This window comes from Amphiprion ocellaris, chromosome 1 (genome assembly GCF_022539595.1).
Source record: "Amphiprion ocellaris isolate individual 3 ecotype Okinawa chromosome 1, ASM2253959v1, whole genome shotgun sequence".
NCBI lineage: Eukaryota > Metazoa > Chordata > Actinopteri > Pomacentridae > Amphiprion > Amphiprion ocellaris.
In genome coordinates this window covers 34,408,964-34,429,606 of record NC_072766.1, presented here as the reverse complement: position 1 = coordinate 34,429,606, position 20,643 = coordinate 34,408,964, and the positions used below count along the sequence as shown (strand labels likewise).

Sequence of the window (20,643 nt, the reverse complement as noted above, 5' to 3'; positions counted from 1 at the left end):
TTATTCCATTTGCTAAATAGAAAAAATGTGTGATTAATACAGCAACAACAACACAGGCTGTTACAGTCCAACTCCAGCAACCAGCTAATTGGCTGGTTATGAATTATTCACCCACTGAGGGAACTGAGCAGCGTGTCGCATCTACCTGCTGAAACTGGGGGGAGAAACCTTGATCACTGCTGGCTGCATGTGATCACAGATGGTGGGGCGTCCGAAGCAGAGAACCTGGCCTGAGACATGCATGCAGTCAACCACAGAGCTGCTCCAACTATAGAAACACTCCACTGTCGTAATACCAGAGGTACACAGTGAGTCAAGAGGCGTTTCTGTTACTTATTCTACTCTTACTAGTGGAAAAAAGCTAAATCTTGATTAAATGCCCAAAATTTGCTGGCAGATTTGAAATGTATTTTTTCTTCTTTTAAAAAAACCCCACGGTGACACTTTTTATTCGAGCAAGAAGCTGTTGAAATAGGCATAATTCTCAAATTTTCTCCTTTCTGACAGTCCATGAACTAATCATAGGTGAAGTGCGGTTGCATCTGGGAAAGTAACAAAAATAAACTTTAAATCGTGAGTTGTCATCACAAAAACAACAAGAAGTCGTGCTCCTCGGCACAACTGAGAAGACATAATTGACTTAGCTGTCACGTGACAAAAAAATCTGAGTTTCCAGCTGAACTGCAGGCAGTGTTTAAACAGAGCAAAGACGAGACGACAAGAGAGACTGAGAGGAAAATAAAAACATACTGGATTGATAACATAAATGCAGAATGGCTTGAAAATGTATACAGAGGAGCAATTTGTCAGCAAATTGTTGAAGGACACATTCAGCATGATGAAACATCTTTCTAGGTCTGTACAGAGTAAAAATATATGCTAAGCCTCCAGTTTTCCCAGTATTGCTAACACTTGTGGGTTCTTGGAGAAATATGTTGATTGCACTTTTTTTCCAATTTATGCAGAGAAATGCAACTCCTGTCCTTTCTTTAATATGATTTATGCACTACACGTTTTGGAGTTGCTGTTTCCACAGAGGTGCAGGACTTTATATTCCAGTGGAAAATGAGCATACAATGAACAAAAATGTGACGGAAATTAGCAAAAAAAACACCCACAAACTACTTGGAGTTCAGACGGTTAACTAAAACATGCGCAGTCTATGATTTCTATCAATTAAAAACCATAAATATTTGAAGTTGAAGGGTAAAATTACCAACTAGACTGCTTGTTAACATGCACCTGGACAGCCTCAGGGGTTTTTTATACCTGAACTGATGCAGTACAGTTAACAGACTGAAGCCTGTTTCAAAACTTGGAGCTCAAAACAGGCTACAGATTCAAAAATAGACTGAAGCGACACCTCTGGAACAGTCCCAGTCCACCGAAAAATGACTCATTCGGCTCTCGATGCAGCTGAAAATCACACTCTGGGTCTGACAAGCAGTGAGTGATGAATGCCAACCTGCTGTTTGGACGTACAGTGCAGCAGCAGCAAGGCCTGCATCAGAAAATATGAGCCACAGAGGCGCCCCCCCAAAAAAGAGCACTGCAGCATTTAAACTAATGCAGAAATGTGTGATGTTGCAGCTGCAGTACAGTGTGTGTGTGTTAACCTATGAGCTGAATGTGTGTGTTTGCAGGGACCGGACAGTGCAGCAGCAGCTTCTGCAGAGCGGGCCCATGTGACAGATGGATGCTATAACAGAATTAGAGACAAGAAAAATCACAAGGGCCCATTATCACCAAGCCCTCTCTGCCTGACAACAAGGATTAAAGGCGCACTACCACCAAACCACCATCATCATCATCATCATCATCATGACAGCAGCCTCTCTCTCTCTGCATTCAGTACAGCCGCATCCACCTGAAAACACCCGCAATTATCACACATTTCTAACCCGCCTCCCGTTTCCCCGCATTCAGAACACGCAAATGCATTTTTAAAAAAACACACAAAAAAACCTGCACCCCGGCGTGATGTCAGACAGGCAGGTACAGTGACGAGCCCCGGCCGCACCACGTTTCATGACGGGGCTGCTTCCACTAACCTGTCTGTCCTTTGCCCAGCGTCTTCTCCAGGCGGTACGGTCCCACATAGTTGGCGTAATGCCCGCTGTTGGCGTCCTTGCCCGTCGACGACATGTTTCGGGGTGAAACGACTCGCCGGGAGTAATTTCTCTTGCGGGTGTCCGAGTGGGACGCGTCTCTGGAGCGAAAAGCGCAATTCCGCGGCGCAGTGGAGTTCGCCTCGCTCGGCGTTTCCGTCTATCAGGCTGCTGGTCGCTGCAAGATTCGCGTCCCTGTGCGTGTGCGTGAGTGTGTGTGTGTGTGTATGTCTCCACGGCCGGTGCTTCAGGGTCCCTCCGCAGGTTTGGTCCTCGGTGCGGCTCAGATTGCGGTTTTGAACCTGGATGTCATGATGTTGGTGCCGGAGGAGCGGTGCGCTGCAGCCCCGTTGGGTGTGATCTGATGATGGGACAGCATCTACTGCTGCTGCCGCTCCAGCAGCCTGCGTCAAACCGCAGGCAGTGTTATAGGACACTTCCGGGAGTCTCTTTCAAAATAAACGCACATCAACTCAGGCTATTTGCAGTGTGTTGAATGCAGCACCGGCAGAAATAGAAAATGGGCTATATTTGTGAAAACAGATATTTTGTTCTATTACTAAACCAAGTTATGTGATGATCGGCGTACATTTGTCTGCTAGCAACATTACTGAAAAACAGATTTGGATGAAATTTTCAGGGGAGAGCAGAAATGACACGAGGACCACCTGATTACATTTTGGCAGTGATGCTGCTTATAGTCTGGATCCACGGATTTGTTCAAGACTTCCGTATCATTGTGACATAGCGGCACAGTGTCACTGTAACTATGACAACAAGTGAACACTACGTCAGCTTCCTGCTGAGGATCCTACTACAAATCCACCGCTGCAGACTTATCGGGACTTATCTGTAGGAAATCATACAAGTGAGCAGCCTTGGCGGAGTACTGCACTCTCTGAGTGTTTTTCTTGTTTGTAATTGTTTTAGGATAGATACAAAAACCATTTTAATATTCTGATATTGTCTTACATGCTTCATTAGGTGAAGTCTGTGTGTAAAAATCACTTTATGTTCACTACAGATCAATGTGCAGATGGTTTTCTCTCAGAGTTAGTCATTTGGTCTATTATAATTACAAACCACGGTTTTAAACCTTAAATTGCAGTCAGTACCAGTATTAGGCTAAATATCCCATAAGACAAGCTAATGTGATGAGTTGAAAAGCTATAAACTTTACCAATCAGTTTTCATGATCATGTTTGTCACTGACTTCCAAATTTTTATGGATAATTTTAATTTCAGATAGATCTGAACAATATATATTTTTTAATCATGCTGCAATTATTTTTGACAGATACTGCAATATTTGTCACATTTTACAGAGTAAGGTTTGCTTTTCCACCACCTAAACTAATATAAAAACAATGATGCCCTTTTTGCTGCAGTCTGATACAATAAACAAGCTCCATAATGTCTGGAGAAAATAAATTTTGAATAATACATGAACTCGATTTTATAATACTATATTGTGAGACATTTTACTTTCAACAAAAAGATGCAGCTCTTGTTATTTTGATATGGCACTTGACCATATTTCAAATTTGACCACTGCTTGCTTTATTTACCAAACAGTCCGAGAACTTAATTCCATTATTCAGCTGACCATCACACAAGAAAAAGAGAAAAACAACCAATTTTCAAATGTGATAAGCTCTAAAGTTAAACGATTAATTTGAATGCTAATATTTCAAGCTAATTTCTGATATGTTCGTTATAGAAACTTTATAGATTTTCACTTCCTTGTTGTAAATTATAAATTTTATCCGAACAACACTGCATTAACTAATCTAGTTCATTTCATTTCTTAATACAGAAAAAAAATCAGTCAACAAGAGGAAAAATGTAGAAGGTAAACTGAGATGCAGATTTTTGTGGGTAATACTTTGAAGCAACTCGAAATATACAAAGCAAATCATTGACTTTTACCAAGAATAAAAACTTACTACAATTATTACAACAATTTCAATCATTATTATTATTACACACGACAGTTTTTTTCATAATTTGACAGCTAATGCTGTGATTTGAAGTTTAAAACTTTTGTCTAAAATATGGTTTTATTTTGAAGGCCAATCCTCCTGACTTCCGCTGCTATCTCGTCTTGACTCAGTTGCTTTAATCGGGGACCACGCATGCGCACATATTTCGCATCGCAGGAGTTTTTTGATTGAATTGGGGTCGAGACGACAGTGGGAGATTAAAGACTGTCCCTGTTCAGAACTTCTCTGTTTTAAATATAAAAAATACAACAAATATGGTGCAAAATAAAACAAAATAAAGCCACAAACATCTAGAAGTTTCCCAAAAAGCCTGTGCACTTCCTTATCACTGTTACTGGTAGATAAAAATGTCCTGTTCTCATGCACACATCTGATCACTTGATTCATAAATTACTCATTTTATCCATTTAGCCCAACTCTCAGTTATTAGATGAAGGTGAGGAATCATTATTCGTCACTGTGGGTGGTTTGTGTGTCTCTGTGTGTTAGTGTGTGTCTCTGTGTTAGTGTGTGTGTGGTGGTGGAGTTGGCAGGGGACCGAACATGTTACACGCTGGGACACTTTCACTTGATTAAACCAGCGGTTGGTGACAACGACCATCTATCTGTCTCATCACTCCTTCACAACAAAAGCCTTTTGACCCAGCACGCTCAGCGGCAGATGGGCCCCCCCACCTCCACCTCCCTGCCTCCCACTCCTCCTTCTGCCTCCCTCTAACCTCCCCCACCATCAAATCCATGTCCCTAACAAAGATGAGGGAATGGGGGGGGGGCTCCGTTTTACCAGACCTGCTCGCCACGGGACAGCTTTCCCTCAAATTACTTCCTGTTAATTAATGTAAAACCACCCTACACCCCCACATCCCCCACACCCTCCATCACAGGAGGAGGCTGAGACCTCGGCCCACAGATCAATCAGGAGTCTTCTTGTGGACTCGTGCCACCGTGCGAGCTCTCCAGCAGCCTGATCTCTGGCGTCTGATCCCCCGGTGGCTGTTTGACAGCTGCAGACGCCGCCGTGGCTGTAAAGCTGCACCGTCCTAATCACCTCCATGTGAAATAATCTGCCATAATCAGCCATGCCTCTGTGGAGAGCCACACGACTAATGACGGTGTCAAAATGTCTCTTTCACAACAGAGTTTTGCGATGTAGAAGACACTACAGCTGGCTGTTTAGAGAGGATAAAAGTCACAGTCGCATCTGAAGTCAGATCAACATGACCTTCCCATCAAATATTTTTTTCCTTCTGAATTTGACAAATATTGTCTACGAGGGAACATCAAAAAGTTCTTGGCCTCAGCTGTGATACGTGTGAATCTTGTTCCGTTCAAAATGACACAAACGTGTGCCACTACTTCAGTCAACTGGTTGTTTTAATGGGGAACAATGAATCCAGAAATTCATAAAAAGCTTAAAGCCCTGCTGCTACAAATGATGCAAGAGAGGCATGATGATATAAAATGTATAAATGCATAGAGAAGTTCCAGGAAATGATTTGGTTAAACCAAGACGAATGTTCCAGCTGATTACACTTCAAAAATCTGAACATTACCTGCTCCGGACCAAGTTAGCTCCACAGCCTAGGGTATCATAGTAGTCTAGCAGCGGCTGTTTTGTTAGATTTTTTAAAGTTTTTTTTTTTGGCCTTCTGTTGGTTTTATTAGATACAGTACTAGAGAGGCGGCCAAGAAAGTAAGGAGAAGAGTTGCAGTAAAGGGCCATGAGCTGGAATCGAACCCAGGCCACTGTGTTGGGGCCTGTAGTCCCTGTTTATGGGTCACCCACAACTAGCGTGTAGCAGGTTTTAAACATTGCACCGTCTGTGACACTGAAAACTCAAGCTTTAGACTCAACATGCTTCATTAACCACTACTCTCACTTTGGGGAACTACTTTCAGGACAAAATGACGAGTCTCATGTATGCTGTAACACTGCAGTCAGACTGTTATTGGAGGTTTCTTTATCTCTCAGCCATGTTAACTGGTCATTTAAGCACAAAATGTCCCTGGGTGGACTCAAACCAATTGCGCCACAGAGACATCTATGGCCTTCCAATGGTGGTGAGATCATGCATACAGGTCTCGGCCTCATTCAAATGTTTGAAGCAATCATATTAAAAAGGACAGGGATGCTGTGAGCTGGCTGCTGCTGTTCCAAGGTCATGTGTCCATCTCCACGGCATAGGTAACAGAAGCAGCCAAATGTGGCTTTAATCTGTTATCCAATGCACCTCACTCACTCGACTTGCACCGTCTGATTTCTGTTTCCCAAACTGAGATCACATTTGTGTGGTCGCCATTTGTGTGAATGTTGATGAAGTCATTAATGCTGCTGAAGTGTATCTGGAGGCTGGAGACATGACCTTCTTCCACAAAGGAATAGTGAAGCTTGAACATTGGTGGATCAAGGGCACTGAAGTTAAAGACTATGTTGAAAAATACTGCAAGAACAACCTCTTCCCTGTGATTTTTCTGGTGAATCCACAAAGGTTTTGAGGTATTCTCCTATGTATTCTATACGGAGTTAATTTCCAAACATGATCTTAGTGTAAGAGAGGATAATTTCTTAATGTTAGGCACAGATTTTGTAGTATAGCCCTCACACAGCCTATTTCTGTAGATTGGACAAAACATCCCTGGCTAGGCGTGAACCACCAAACTTTCAGTTAACAGCCGATTGCACCACAGAGACAACTAGAGTGTCACTGGGTGGCTAGAAGACAAATCTATACACTAATCTGTTACTACAAAATAGATACAAAATAGATCCTGTGGAGGTGGTGGTCTCCCACCACCTCCACAGGATCAAGGGGGCAGCCCAGGACAGAGCTGGCTTTCTTTACCAGTTTGTTTAGTCTCTTCCTGTCTGCAGCCGTGATGCTGCTGCTCCAGCAGACGACTCCATACATGATGGCTGATGCCACCACAGAATCATAAAAGGTCCTCAAAAGTGCTCCCTGCACCCCAAAAGACCTCAGTTTTCTGAGCAGGTGGAGTCTGCTCTGACCTTTCTTGTAAATACAACTGTGTAGATAAAGGTTGGTGATTTGAGCCCACCCAAGGACGTTTTGAGCATAGCAGAGATATCAACATCAGGCTGGCTGATATGAAGCAAGATGTCATGAGCATAAAGTGATAACTTGTTGCATCTACCTTGTGCTAATGTCTGTCCAGCCGCCTCCAGTCTGTCTTCTTGTCAGTGTTCAGCTTTTTTCCCTGGTTCTGGTAGGTGTATCCACATCTTCATGCTCTGAGGCTCTGTTTAGAAACAACATTTTTATTAAATTTCAGCCCAATCATTTATGGATGAGTGAGCTCGCCTCCATGTACAAGTTCCAGATGTCTCTGTGGCGCAATCGGTCAGCGCATTCGGCTGTTAACCGAAAGGCTGGTGGTTCGAGCCCACCCAGGGACGTTTTCTGCTTATAAATTGGTAACATGGATAAGAATTAGACAAACATGCAAAGACTGTCTGCGTGCAATGTCACAGAGTGAATGAGACTTGTCAGAATGATGTTTCATTATGGTGTTACTCAAAGAAATGGATTAAACCAGTTGATTATTTGTGCTGTTGACAGTTAAACACTAACCATTAACTCCAACCATAAACTTTTTGCTCAATAGCCAAATGCACTGATTACTGTACCACAGAGACACTTGTATCTCAGTGGAGGTGCATTTGCTCTCAACATTCAAACTGCACCTACCCACAAAAAATGGAAATCTAGTTTATTCATGTAGAAAGCACGAGTGATGTAACTGTTTCAATTGTCGTCTGATTTTGTTGTTCAGTAATTCTGGAAATAATTCTCATGCTGACATTTCTTAATTATTCTGTGACACTGTAGTCTGACTGTTGGTGCAGGTTTCTCAGATCCTTCATCATAGTCACCTTTTCCATGGTGGTATCTGGTCATTTAAGCACAAAACGTCCCTGGGTGGACTCGAACCACCAACCTTTCGGTTAACAGCCAAATGCCCTGACCAATTGCGCCACAGAGACAACTGTGCTCTTTAAATGGTGGTGAGACCAGACATCCATAAATGGTCTTACTACATAAATAAAAACAACAAAGACTTCACATTCTGGGCAGACAAGACAGATACTTGAGAGAGGAGTGAAGGAAGCCATTTATGTTTAACTGGAAAAACTATCTCTGAATAGAGGAGGGGGTCTGCTGCACCAAATATCAGGTTCTTATAACAGTGTCTTGAGATCATTCCCTAAAAATTTTCACCACCATTGACTCACTGACACGTCCCTCACCTGGCAGTTCAGTCTTGGGTCATTAGCAGACCATTAACCATGTTTTTTGAGGGAAGAATAAATTATTGGGACTCACAACTAGTCAGAACTGTGGAACCCTGTTGGATAAGTGAGAAAGCAAGACAAATGTATAATGTCATTGCCATTTGACTGTTACCAATTCATAGACATATATTCTTGAAGTTAATACCAAATACAGGTAGATGAGAACTGAAACACAAGTACCCATCCATCTATTTCAGAACAGTAATTCTCTGGTGCATTTAGCTGAAAACAACTGCTTGGAGCACACAACTGTGAATACAAAGGTTGGTAATTTGAGCCCACCCAGGGATGTTTGGAGAACTGCAGGGATATTAACATCAGGCTGGGTGATATGAAGCAGGACATCATCAGCATAAAGAGATAACTTGTTGCATCTGTCTTGTACGAACGTCATTTATAGATTTGTCATTCATCCCTATAACCGTCGCTGTGGCACTGTCGGTCAGCGCATTTGGCTGTTAATTGACAGGTTATTGGTTGGAGTCCACACAGGGACGTTTGGTTTTTAAATGGCCACTTAACATCATGGAAAAGGTGACTATGACGGACCCCTTAATATGACTGACAATTAGAGAAACCTGCAAAAACAATCTGACTGCAACATCACAGAGTGAAGGAGACTCATAATTACATCTGAGGGCTGTATTACAAGTGGGTTAGTGAGGTACATCGAGCCTAAAGTCAGAGCTCTCATTATAACAAAAGTGGCTCTCCTTCAACAGGATGAGATCACCATGGTAACTCATGCTGTAGAGTTTACCTGGCCCGGAGCAGGTTTTGTTCACAGTTTCGGATATAAATGGCTTGTTAATGACCCAAGACTGACATGCCTTTAAGGTGTGAATGGTTTTGAAGTTGCCAAGTAAAGGATGTGTCAAGGAGTCAATAGTGGTGAAATTTTTAAGGGAATGATCTCAAGACCTTTTTATAAGTACCTGATAACCAGTGCTGTAGACCGCCTTTGTTTGGAGATGGATTTTCCAGTTTAATACAGATGGCTTCCTCCACTGCTCTCTCAAACCATCTGTCTTCTCTGTCCAGCACAGGAAGTACTTGTAGACATCTTTGTAACAAGATTATTTATGGATGTATAATCTCACCACCTTTTAAAATCTATAGTTGTCTCTGTGGTGCAATCGGTCAGCCCATTCGGCTGTTAACAGAAAGGTTAGTGGTTCAAACCCACCCAGGGATGTTTTGTGCTTAAATGACCCCTTAACTTGATTGCAAAACCTGCAAAAGAGTTTAACTGCAGTTACCCAGTGAAAGAGACTTGGACGCACATCCTAGTGTCAAAAATGAATCAACACAAATTCAGACTGCATTTAAAACTCACTTTGGATTGAAACTCAAGTAGCCATCCAGCTATTTCACAACAGTAATTCTTTGACACATTTAGCTGATAACAATTGGTTAGTGCATACAACTGTGTATATAAAGGTTGGTGATTTGAGCCCACCCAGGGATGTCTGGAGAACAGCAGGGATATTAACAACAGGCTGGCTGATATGAAGCAAAATGTTATCAGCATAAAGAGATAAGTTGTTGCCTCTACCTTGTACTAATGTCTGTCTAGCTGCCTCCAGTCCGTCTTCTTGTCACTGCTGAGCTTTCTTCCCCGGTTCCGGTAAATGTATCCACGTCTTCATGCTCTGAGGCTCTGTTTAGAATCAACATTTATATTGAATCTTAGCCCAATCATTTTTGGATGAGTGATCTCTCCTCTATATTACAAGTCCCAGATGTCTCTGTGGCGCAATCGGTCAGCGCATTCGGCTGTTAACTGAAAAGTTGGTGGTTCAAGCCCACCCAGGGACGTTTTGCGCTTGTATGACCTGATAACATGGACAAGAATTAGATAAACATGCAAAAACTGTCTGAGTGCAGTGTCACAGAATGAATGAGACTTATCACTATGATGTTTCATTATGGCGTTACTCAAAGAAATGGATTAAACAAGTTGAATCTTTGTGCTGTTGACAGTTAAACACCAACCATTAACTCTAACCACCAACTATTTGCTCAATAGCCAAATGCACTGATTATTGTACAACAAAGACACTTGTGTCTAAGCGGAGTTGCGTTTGCTGTCAACTTTCAATCCGCATATACCCACAAAGAATGGAAACCCTAGTTTATTCGTGAAGAAACTGTTTCAACTGCAGTCTGATTTTGTTGTTCAGTAATTCTGGAAATAATTCTCATGCTGACATTTCTTAATTATTCTGTGACACTGCAGTCTGACTGTTGTTGCAGGTTTCTCAGATCCTTCATCATAGTCACCTTTTCCATGATGGTATCTGGTCATTTAAGCACAAAACGACCCTGGGTGGGCTCGAACCACCAACCTTTCGGTTAACAGCCGAATGCGCTGACCGATTGCGCCACAGAATGGTGGTGAGAGTCGACATCCATAAAAGGTCTTACTACAAAATCACATACAACAAAGACTTCACATTCTGGACAGAGAAGACAGATACTTGAGAGAGGAGTGAAGGAAGCCATTTATGTTTAACTGGAAAAACTATCTCTGAATAGAGGAGGGGGTCTGCTGCACCAAATATCAGGATCTTATAACAGTGTCTTGAGATCATTCCCGAAAAATTTTCACCACCATTGACTCATTGACACGTCCCTCACCTGGCAGTTCAGTCTTGGGTCATAAACAGGCCATTAACAATGTTTGTTGAGGGAAGAATAAATTCTTGGGACTCGCAACTAGTCAATTAGAATTGTGGAACCCTGTTGGATAAGTGAGAAAACGACAAATGGAATGAAAAAGACAAATGTCAATCATTTGCCAACCAGCAACATTTCAGTTACCAGCAAATCTTGTGACCTCAGTTAGTTACAATGTAGCCTGAATTTCTCATGATCTGTTACAGACACCACAGGGCTGTACTACAAAGCAAATCTGACATAGCTGTTCTTGTTTAAATCTGTCTGACTGAAACTAAAACCCCAGTCAGTGATAACAGGTGTCAAGAATGTGGTTTCAACTTTCTTTGTTAACTCTTTCTGCTTCAGACTCTGTGTACATTCACATAAAAGGTAGGTTTAACACATCATGTGACTCGTCTTTCAAACAAAATAATATTACTAAATCTAAAATATTGGACAGAGCCTGCATTGGACCAGGTAGGCTCCACAGCATAAGTTACCATGGTGATGTAGGCAGGTTTAAAGAGAGCCACCTTTGTGACTGGATTTAGGCTCAACATAGCTTGCTTACCCACTAATTTTGGTTCACAGTTCAGCTCTCAGGACATAATGATGAGTCTCATTCACTCTGTGACACTGCACTCAGGCTGTTTGTGCATGGTTCTCTAGTTTTCAACTGTCTTAACTAGTTATTTAAGCACAAAGCATCCCTGGCTAGGCTGAAACCACCAATCTTTCAATTCACAGTCAAACACGCTGACCTATTGCACCACAGAGTACCCTGTGGCCTTTCAAAAGTTGTGAGATTGTGCATCCATACAATAAAGGTTTGAAGGCATATACATATTTCCTCAGCTGGGAATTGATATCACTCATAGAGAATCATAAAGACATGATTTGGTTAAAGGGGGATGCTTCTTATAGCCAATTTAAGTCCAAAACTCTGAATATATCCTGTTCTAGACCAGGCTAGCTCGACAGCTTAAGTTACCATGGTCATCTAGCAGGTTAAAAAGGGCTACCTTCATAACACTGAAATTAAGCCCAACATACCTCACTAACCTGCTAATCTTGCTTCATGGGACAGCCATCAGCAAATGAACACTGAAAGAAAGACAAAGGCATAGTCCTGAAATCTTTTTGACTGCACCTCATAAGAGCATTATTTCTTAATTTTAGGTACAGATTCTGTAATGACAACTCTCAATTACCACACCGACTATATTAGCAGGTTGATTAATTCTCTCATATGTTAAGTGGTCATTTAAGCACGATACATGCCCTGGATGGGTTTGAACCACCAACCTTTCGGTTCACAGGCGAATGCGCTGACTTATCGCACCACAGAGACAACCGAAGTGTCAGTGTGTGAATAGAAGACAAATCTATATACTAATCTATTACTACAAAATAGATGCAACGAGTTATCTCTTTATGCTGAGGACATCTCGCTTCATATCACAAAGCCTTATATCAGTACCAAAACTCCCAACAAAACCTGTTCCGGACCAGGTTAACTCAACAGCGTAAGTTACCATGGGGATCTAGCAGGTTAAAAAAGGGCCACCTTTGTAACACTGAAGTCAAGTCTGACTTTAAGCTCAACATATCTCGCTAATCTGCTAATTTCGCTTCATAGGACAGCCGTCAGCTCTCTCAGTGAATGAACACTGACAGAAAAACCAAGACACAGTCCCAAAATCTTTTTGACTGCACCTCGTAAGCTAAGTTAGTCAGCTGGCTGTAGCTTCATATATATATATATGATCTAGCTCATAGCCAGAAACTGTGAGCTAGATTTCTCATTTTATTTCCATCCTTTTTCTTCCACCACCTTCCTCACCAAAATAATGAGCTGTATCAGAAGAGAAACATAACCACCAGAGACAAACAGACTGCATCCTTGTTTTACCCACTTAAACAAGATGTCGCCACACAGGGAACACACACTCACATGCATGAAACCCAGTATTTAGAATAAGCTTTTTATCATGCGCTATAGCGGCACTCACACTATACTGTGGATGGGAATGCTCCGTGTGAGTAGGTGTGCGTTTGTGCGTACTTGACACTGGTGACGCACTTTTCTATAGCACCGGATGAAGGGAGAGATAAAAATATTGTGGGAAGAGGCCACAGAATGCACCCTTCACTTTTCAAGACATTTCTGGAAAAAAAAGAAGCTTAGCCTGCAGTCTATTTCTGCATTAGTCAGCTCTATTGTGGCCGCCTTGCCATCGGAGCAGGATAATGCACACACTCTCACACACATCGACTCACATACGCATTTGGTACTTCAAGTCAAAAAGAAGCCAAATGAGAGAACATCTCTTCTGACAGCACACTGATAAAGAGTGAATCACTGAGCTGAGATGAGGACAGAAGATTTGTCCCAAACTTTATACGAGAAAATCAGTTTTTTAAAGAAACATCGCAGTGGTACTCGTAGTGTCTCAGAGGAGCACATTAATCAGAGAAATGCACAGAGTTGATTTGAATATATTTTCCATCAACAGAAAACTGATGAGGCTCGATATTTCAGCTCAAACTCTCATCAGTTGAAAAAAATGAAGGCTGAATCTCTCCTCGCTTTGTTTTCACATTCAGAGGTGTTTCTAATTAATTAAACACTGAATGGCTCATTTTCAACAAATTGCATCCTGTTTGAAATAGTGTTTTCACAAATTTAATTTCAGTGCTGGTTCATTACGCAACCAAAACATATAATGACATTCAGAGCAGAGTTGAAAGACAGCCGCATCAAGACAATACACATGTACGCTGTACGTTTACAGATTTAAAAAATACCAAATTTAACGTCAGTTTTAATTAGATGTTCCTCCCTCTTTCTAATGTAAATTAGCTTTTTTATCTTGTGCAGATTTCTGTACACTGCTTTGTTGGAAAATACGAAACTTGACTGGGAAAATTAGAGGGAACAGGTTTTATATTCTGACAGAATATTCAGATAGATCTGATCTGTTGCTTACTCAAGGATAAAAGCATGTAATTTAGTTTTTTGTAAGGTAAATCCATGTAATATGTAATAACACTTTTTGCTGAACTACTGTTACATCAGCAAAAGTTTCCAAATTAGCCACCATGCTGGTCAGTCATCCAATCCATTAACCTGTATTTTTTTATTCTTCGTGACACTGCCTAGTCGCAAACCCATCAAGCATTTAATAAGATAAGATAAAACAGAACTTTATTAATGCCAGAGGAAATTCTTGAGGACAACCAGAATGGGCAATTGCCAGCGTGACTGCAGAAAACTGCTGCAGGAGGAAGCTGGTATCAAACCTGTAGAATTATGGTTTGAAGACAACCCAACTGACTCACCACCATCACACAATGCAGAGAAGCAGCACAACCCTTTGTATCTAAAATCGCCCCTGTGGACACGCACCATCAGCGCTCACTTTACTCTCACATTTTAGATCAAATTAACAATCAGCTGGTGGAACAGGCAGAGAAATTGCTCCTGATGGCGTGCCATGCATGGCAGCTCACTGCTATCAGCATGTGTGACCAATTACGACAATTATACACTATTTTACACAAAGGACCTTTGTAACACGTGGCACACACACAAAAAATCTTTTTGATGCTGCTATGAAGTAAAATATAATGGTAAATTGCTAAAAAATTAGACCAACCACCCTTCAGCAGAAAGAAAACTATATAACCTTACTTCTCCTCTGTACCTCTTCCCTTCCCTCATAGAGTTTCTTAAGGTCATTTCCCCGATATGAAAACTTTTGACCATGTGACCAGAGTTCCATAATGCAGAAATCCTAACTTGCCACTGTGTCATTACGTATTGCTTTAAGTTACTCTTGTTTGCTGCACGGCTGAATGCCCAGAAAGAACAACTGAAATGAATGGAAAACACAGTCTATTGTTCTAATTACTTCTTGCTAGACTGCAACTTAACAATAGCTCTTCTGGAGACAAATTGTTAGTAATTAAGTGGGGGTGCAGTGATATGCGTGCAGTTCAGTGGTAATTATAAAACTGCTAATTTAGAGCATTGCTCTGTAAGCCCATTTAGATTACAGCACTGCAATTAAATTGCCAAAAGACTATAATTACTAACAACACTCACAATATGCAGTCTTATATTCTATCTAGTTTTCCGATTTATCTGACAGAGACAGTTTGTCCTGCTTCTCATTATACTCAGATCTTGGAGATATCACCATCGCTGCAACATAGTTTTCTTTTTTTTAAATACACAAAACAAAGATTGAGGAATGGTTTTAATTTTATAGACTTGTTAAGACCTCTGGACATACTTATTAAATGAAAACCTGCTCCTTAAATTGTACAAATCACTCATCATATAGACACAGTTCTATTGTCCAAAAAATACTTCTACTGCTACTGATTCTGCCTCCCTAAAAATACAGACTGAATACATAAAAACAGCCTCCTAGCGTCCGCAAGAATAGTCAAGTGGAAAAAAAAGTACATTAATTATTGGAATTTGCTGTCATTTTTCACATATTTGGACAAGTTCATATACAATACCTAAACACAACAACAAGAAAAATTTGCTCTTTCAATTCATTATTCAAAAAAAAAAAAAAAAAATCAATGCATATAATATTTGTAGGTAGAAAAAGTAAGTAGACCCTTAACCTCAGAACCGTCTGTGTCTCCTTTTTGTAGAAACAACCAAACAACTCCATCTGTTCAGAGCAGACTACTCCAAAAGGTCTGGGTTTTCATTTCAAAAACCTTCCTAAGATAATACTTGAATTTATTCTCAAGATCAATCAAAAGGATGTGCTTACATTCAAATCCATTTAGATACAGAGCATTAAAAAAAAAAATCCTACTTTAGTAGGTTTAGAGGAAAAAGTTGGTAACTTACACGGTTGCATGTTCATAAATCTCAACTGAATCGACAGCACTTGCCCAATGATTTCCCCTTAACAGCTGTGGATCAAAGAACAGAGAAGCCATGTTTTTGAAAAATGAGATCATGGCAGAGGAGTTTCAAGTCAGACAGCATGTATTATTTGTTGGATTAAATGAGGTGACTAACGCACAGCATGGGAGTGTGTCACTGCTGCAGGTGTGAGAGAAAGACCATATTTTGGCTGATGTTAAAAAGAAATTGTCTGAACTTGAGAAAGAGACAAATGGAACAGCCATAGTCAGTTCTGTCTAAATGGCCACAGTAATCGTAAAAGACCTCATCCTGTTTTTAATTCAAAACCCCATGCATCCCTACAGCTGTAACTGATCATGTTACGTTGTTCGTAAAGCTCATGCAAAGTTAACCACAGACATGATGCACTAATGCAAACATCTAACAATAAACTCTTCTATCAAAAATCAGAACATGACAACCCAAAGAAACACAGACAACAGGCAGAATTACCATATATATCACAGCTGTCTTAGAAGAACACTAAACATTTTGTGTATTTACATTTTTTGCATACATTCTGCTATATCCATCACCCCGTTTTCTTTTTTTTTTTTTACTATTCTGCACATAAATTTGCTGCAAAATGGCAGCAAAGTCAATGGCTTTGAAAGCAGACCTCTTATATCAAATAATAATAATTTTTTTAAAAAATTAAATAAACACAAATCAACAAATTAAAGCAATTCAGCATTTCACCTCACTAAAAGTAATCTGGCCACATTAAAAAAAAAAAAACATCTGCTACATGTATGAAGAAGTCATAAACTGTTTAGAACAGTTTTCATTTTAGGCTGAAAAAAATTGCAAAGAAAAACACAGTTTATTTATTTATTCATTTTGCTCGAGGTGTAATCAGGAGGAGAAAAACAAATAGCACTAACTGCTCAAACTGAAACAGCGGCAGCCTTTGGTGAACAGTTCAGTTCATTCATGGAAACATCATAAATAGTAAGATGCTGCCATTCAGTGGTTTCACTGCAGAACAGCATTCATCCTGGTATTTCCAGCATATCACATTTAACACACTTTGTATTGGGTACATGCTAAATCTATTTCTGGTGTTCTATAAAGTAGGATATTATGGTTATTGAAAAAGAACCACAGTGTTTATGTGTACTTTTATGGAATTTGAACATTTGGAGGACATATTGAGCAGGGAACTGTGTGCCACAACTCAATGCATTTAGGCATGTAGACGTGGTCAAGACAACTTACTGAAGTTCAAACAGAGAATCAGAATGAGGTCATTTTAGTGACTCTGAACGTGGCATGGTTGTTCCTGCCAGACGGGCTGGTCTGAGTATTTCAGAAACTGCTGATCTATTAGGATTTTCACGCACAACCATCTCTAGGGTTTACAGAGAAGGGTCCAAAAAAGAGAACATATCCAGTGAGCGGTAGTTGTGTGGATGAAAATGCCTTGTTGATGTGAGAGGTCAGAGGAGAATGGGCAGACTGGTTGGAGATGATAGAAGGGCAACAGTAACTCAAATGACCACTCCTTACAACCAAGGAATACAGAATTCCATCTCTGAACACACAACACGTCCTGTCTGCTACAAACAGGAAACTGAGGCTGCAATTGGCACAGGCTCACCAAAATTGAACAATAGATGATTGGAAAAACGTTGCCTGGTCTGATGAGTCTCGATTTCAGCTGCGACATCCAGATGGTCAGAATTTGGTGTAAACAACATGAAAGCATGGATCCATCCTGCCTTGTACCAATGGTTCAGACTGCTGGTGGTGGAATGGTGTGGGGGATATTTTCTTGCCACACTTAGAACCAACTGACTATGGTTTAAACGCTGCTGGTGGTGGAATGGTGTGGGGGATATTTTCTTGCCACACTTAGTGCCAACTGACTATGGTTTAAACGCCACAGCCTACTTGATTATTGTTAACCATGTCCATTCTTTTATGACCACAGTGAATCATCTTCTGATAGATACATCCAGCAGGATAATGCACTATGTCACAAAGCTCAGATCATCTCAAACTGGTTCCTTTAACATGACAGTGAGTTCACTGCACTCCAGTGGCCTCTGCAGTCATCAGATCTCAATCTAATAGAACCTTTGGGATGTGGTGGAACAGGAGATTGGCATAATGGATGTGCAGCCAACAAATCTGCAGCAACAATCATGTCAATATGGACCAAAATCACTAAGGAATTTTTCCAACACCTTGTTGAAAATATGCCACGAAGAATTAAGGCAGTTCTGAAGGCAAAGGGGATCCAACCTTTTACTAGCAAGGTGTACTTGATAAAGTGGCCAGGAAGTGTACATTGCTGAATTCTGGTGACAATTTGCAACTCATGCACCAATTTCTTGCTTTTCTGTATCCATTTATGGTTGAGATGTCACAGGAAAACACAAAATTAAGGTACTACGCGACTAATCAAATGTGATGGAATATTAAACTAGCATAATCCCTGTGAAAGGTGATAATTTTAAATCCATCTTGTCATTTTGTGTTTTTGTTTTTATTATTACAAAGCTTTTATATATATTTTGTATTTTGCACTGTATGGCCTGCACCTTACCTTTCGTTGCACTTGTTGCAATGACAATAAAGTGAATCTGAATCTGAATCTGAATCTGAAAAGTACCACTGGGTTATGAAACAAGTGCAACAAAAGTCTAGTTGTGAGAATGTTTGATACAAACAATTAAGCTCTGTTGTCACTTACAAAGAAGCAGATGCATTCTTCAGAAGTCATGCGTCAACTCTTCATATGATCATTAAAATCACATACTGCAATTTAAAACAACAGAGCAAATACATCCTCACTCAAACAGAAAATCAACCATGTTTCTCAGTATAAATCATCACATCATTCAGATCTGAGAAGAAATATTTTAGGAAGTTTCATATCTGACATGTCATCATCCCATTGTCCAGTAACAGCTACAGCTTTTATCTGCATTCCTCCTTCAAATTCTCATCAACAATACAGATTTAAAAAACTAACAAAGAACAAAGCAGAAAAAAATCACAGCATATGTATTGCACCCTCTGTATCTATAATACACAATTCACCTTTAAATACAAACATAGAAACAGAAAATTCAAGAATTCATTCAAGAAAATTGATTGTTGCAGGGCTGTTAGTAACAGTATGCACACTGCACAGATGCTCCTTTAGTACTTTTATGGTATATTCATATAAATAATACTGTATAATTATGAGTTTTTAAAATTCATTCATTGTAAATATGCTCAGGTTTCTCACTATATTACATGTCCTATCTTACATTCAAAGTGGACAAACACTTGTGCTACGAACTTCTTCAATATTATCAGAACATCTAATATCAACTATCACAGAAAGCACAGTGACTAAACTGATTTCTAAATACATGTCCCTTTGCAAAATAAAGTTTGCTGTAGTTAAAGACAGTGTTATGTCAGGATTCTGTTGAAAGAGAAACTCTAATAACAGCAATCACAAAAACACACATAAAACCAGATACACCTGTCCTCCCAAAGTGTATGATGAGACGGTTCCTGTCAGTTTAAAGGAAGTGAAGAAGGAAGGTGTGTTGATAATTTCTGGGAAATTGTTTCTGAGAAAAGAGGCAGTGATCCACATGGGTGGTTAAACCTGCTGGAGGACATTCCGGTGATTCCAGAAACTGATGCTGGTTTTGCTCTTTACCAAGAAGGATGTGGGAATTCACATTTTACTCAATACATGCACACATGCACTAACTAGACTACAGTTTAGGTTTGCACATGTATAGTCAACGTCTTTAATATGTTCATCAATAAAACCCGCCCAGGAAATCACTGGAAAAAGACACAAATGGAAAAAGACACAAGGTTAAATATAGATGAACTCCAATAATCCTGGCCTTTTTAAATACAGTAAATGCTAACAATGGACATAAACAGCAAGCTACTGGAAGAATTCATGGTGACATGTCATACTTTCATTGTAACCAAAACTGACATCACACTGCAAAAATTAAATGACATTTGGTCAAGAATTAGTGATTTAGGCTTTTCTTGTCTTGATGTCATACAGTGTTCTTTTTCAGCTGGTAGTTTTTAAATAAGGAACTGAGATCATTTTAATATCTCAGTCCAGAGACCAAAGATGAAGCATTTTATATTTATAATATATATTTATAATATTTTTTCAGTAGTTTACATAAACAGTAAACACTAAATAAAGATTACAACAGCAACACTGTAGGAAAAAACTACATTACTGGAGAAAAGCACCACAATCATCATCAGTCTACTGTAAAATACTGCAATACATTTGTGAGTAATAAAGTGTAAAGTTGTAAAAATCTCCATGATGCAACAGTTACAGGTTTTTTTCTTTTTCTAGTTCTTCCAGTGTAACTACATTTTTAAACTGTTTATTTTCCTGCTGCACAAAAGGCTTTTTGATTTTTTAGCCTTCTCTCCCAAATTTACATTCAAATACAACGAGACACCATTCTCAATGATGCTTTGATGAAAAAAGTGTTTTCTTCTTGATCAGGTTTCTGATCAAGATATCTTGTCTACCTACAAACTCCGACTACAAAGAAGAAACCTGTTGTTCCAGTGTTCTCAGTACTTTTACTTTTGATTCTGTCAGTATAAATACCAGAGCTG

The 20,643-nt window shown here is 40.0% G+C and overlaps 1 protein-coding gene and 4 non-coding genes across 15 annotated transcripts in view; 2 read left to right on the top strand and 3 right to left on the bottom strand.

The window, feature by feature from the left end:
- The window catches only part of LOC111574458 (serine/threonine-protein kinase BRSK2-like), a 185,916-nt gene extending 183,399 nt beyond the window's left edge, over nt 1–2,517 (bottom strand). For 4 of the 11 annotated variants that reach the window (XM_055009525.1, XM_035952381.2, XM_035952388.2 and 1 more), the window contains exon 1: nt 2,052–2,515. In XM_055009525.1, coding sequence (XP_054865500.1) covers nt 2,052–2,145 — 94 coding nt within the window. In that variant the 5' untranslated portion in view covers nt 2,146–2,515. Of the gene's footprint in view, nt 1–2,051 lie in introns of all 11 variants that reach the window. The other 7 variants (XM_055009514.1, XM_055009509.1, XM_055009521.1 and 4 more) reach the window with 4 other exon arrangements.
- Nucleotides 2,518–7,452: 4,935 nt separating this feature from the next.
- trnan-guu (transfer RNA asparagine (anticodon GUU)) lies at nt 7,453–7,526 on the top strand. Its single transcript has one exon. It is a non-coding gene; the product is annotated as a tRNA-Asn (tRNA).
- Nucleotides 7,527–8,040: 514 nt separating this feature from the next.
- On the bottom strand, nt 8,041–8,114 carry trnan-guu (transfer RNA asparagine (anticodon GUU)). The gene has a single exon. It is a non-coding gene; the product is annotated as a tRNA-Asn (tRNA).
- A 2,053-nt stretch (nt 8,115–10,167) lies between these two features.
- trnan-guu (transfer RNA asparagine (anticodon GUU)) lies at nt 10,168–10,241 on the top strand. Its single transcript has one exon. It is a non-coding gene; the product is annotated as a tRNA-Asn (tRNA).
- A 502-nt stretch (nt 10,242–10,743) lies between these two features.
- Nucleotides 10,744–10,817, bottom strand: trnan-guu (transfer RNA asparagine (anticodon GUU)). The gene has a single exon. It is a non-coding gene; the product is annotated as a tRNA-Asn (tRNA).
- Nucleotides 10,818–20,643: the final 9,826 nt, after the last annotated feature.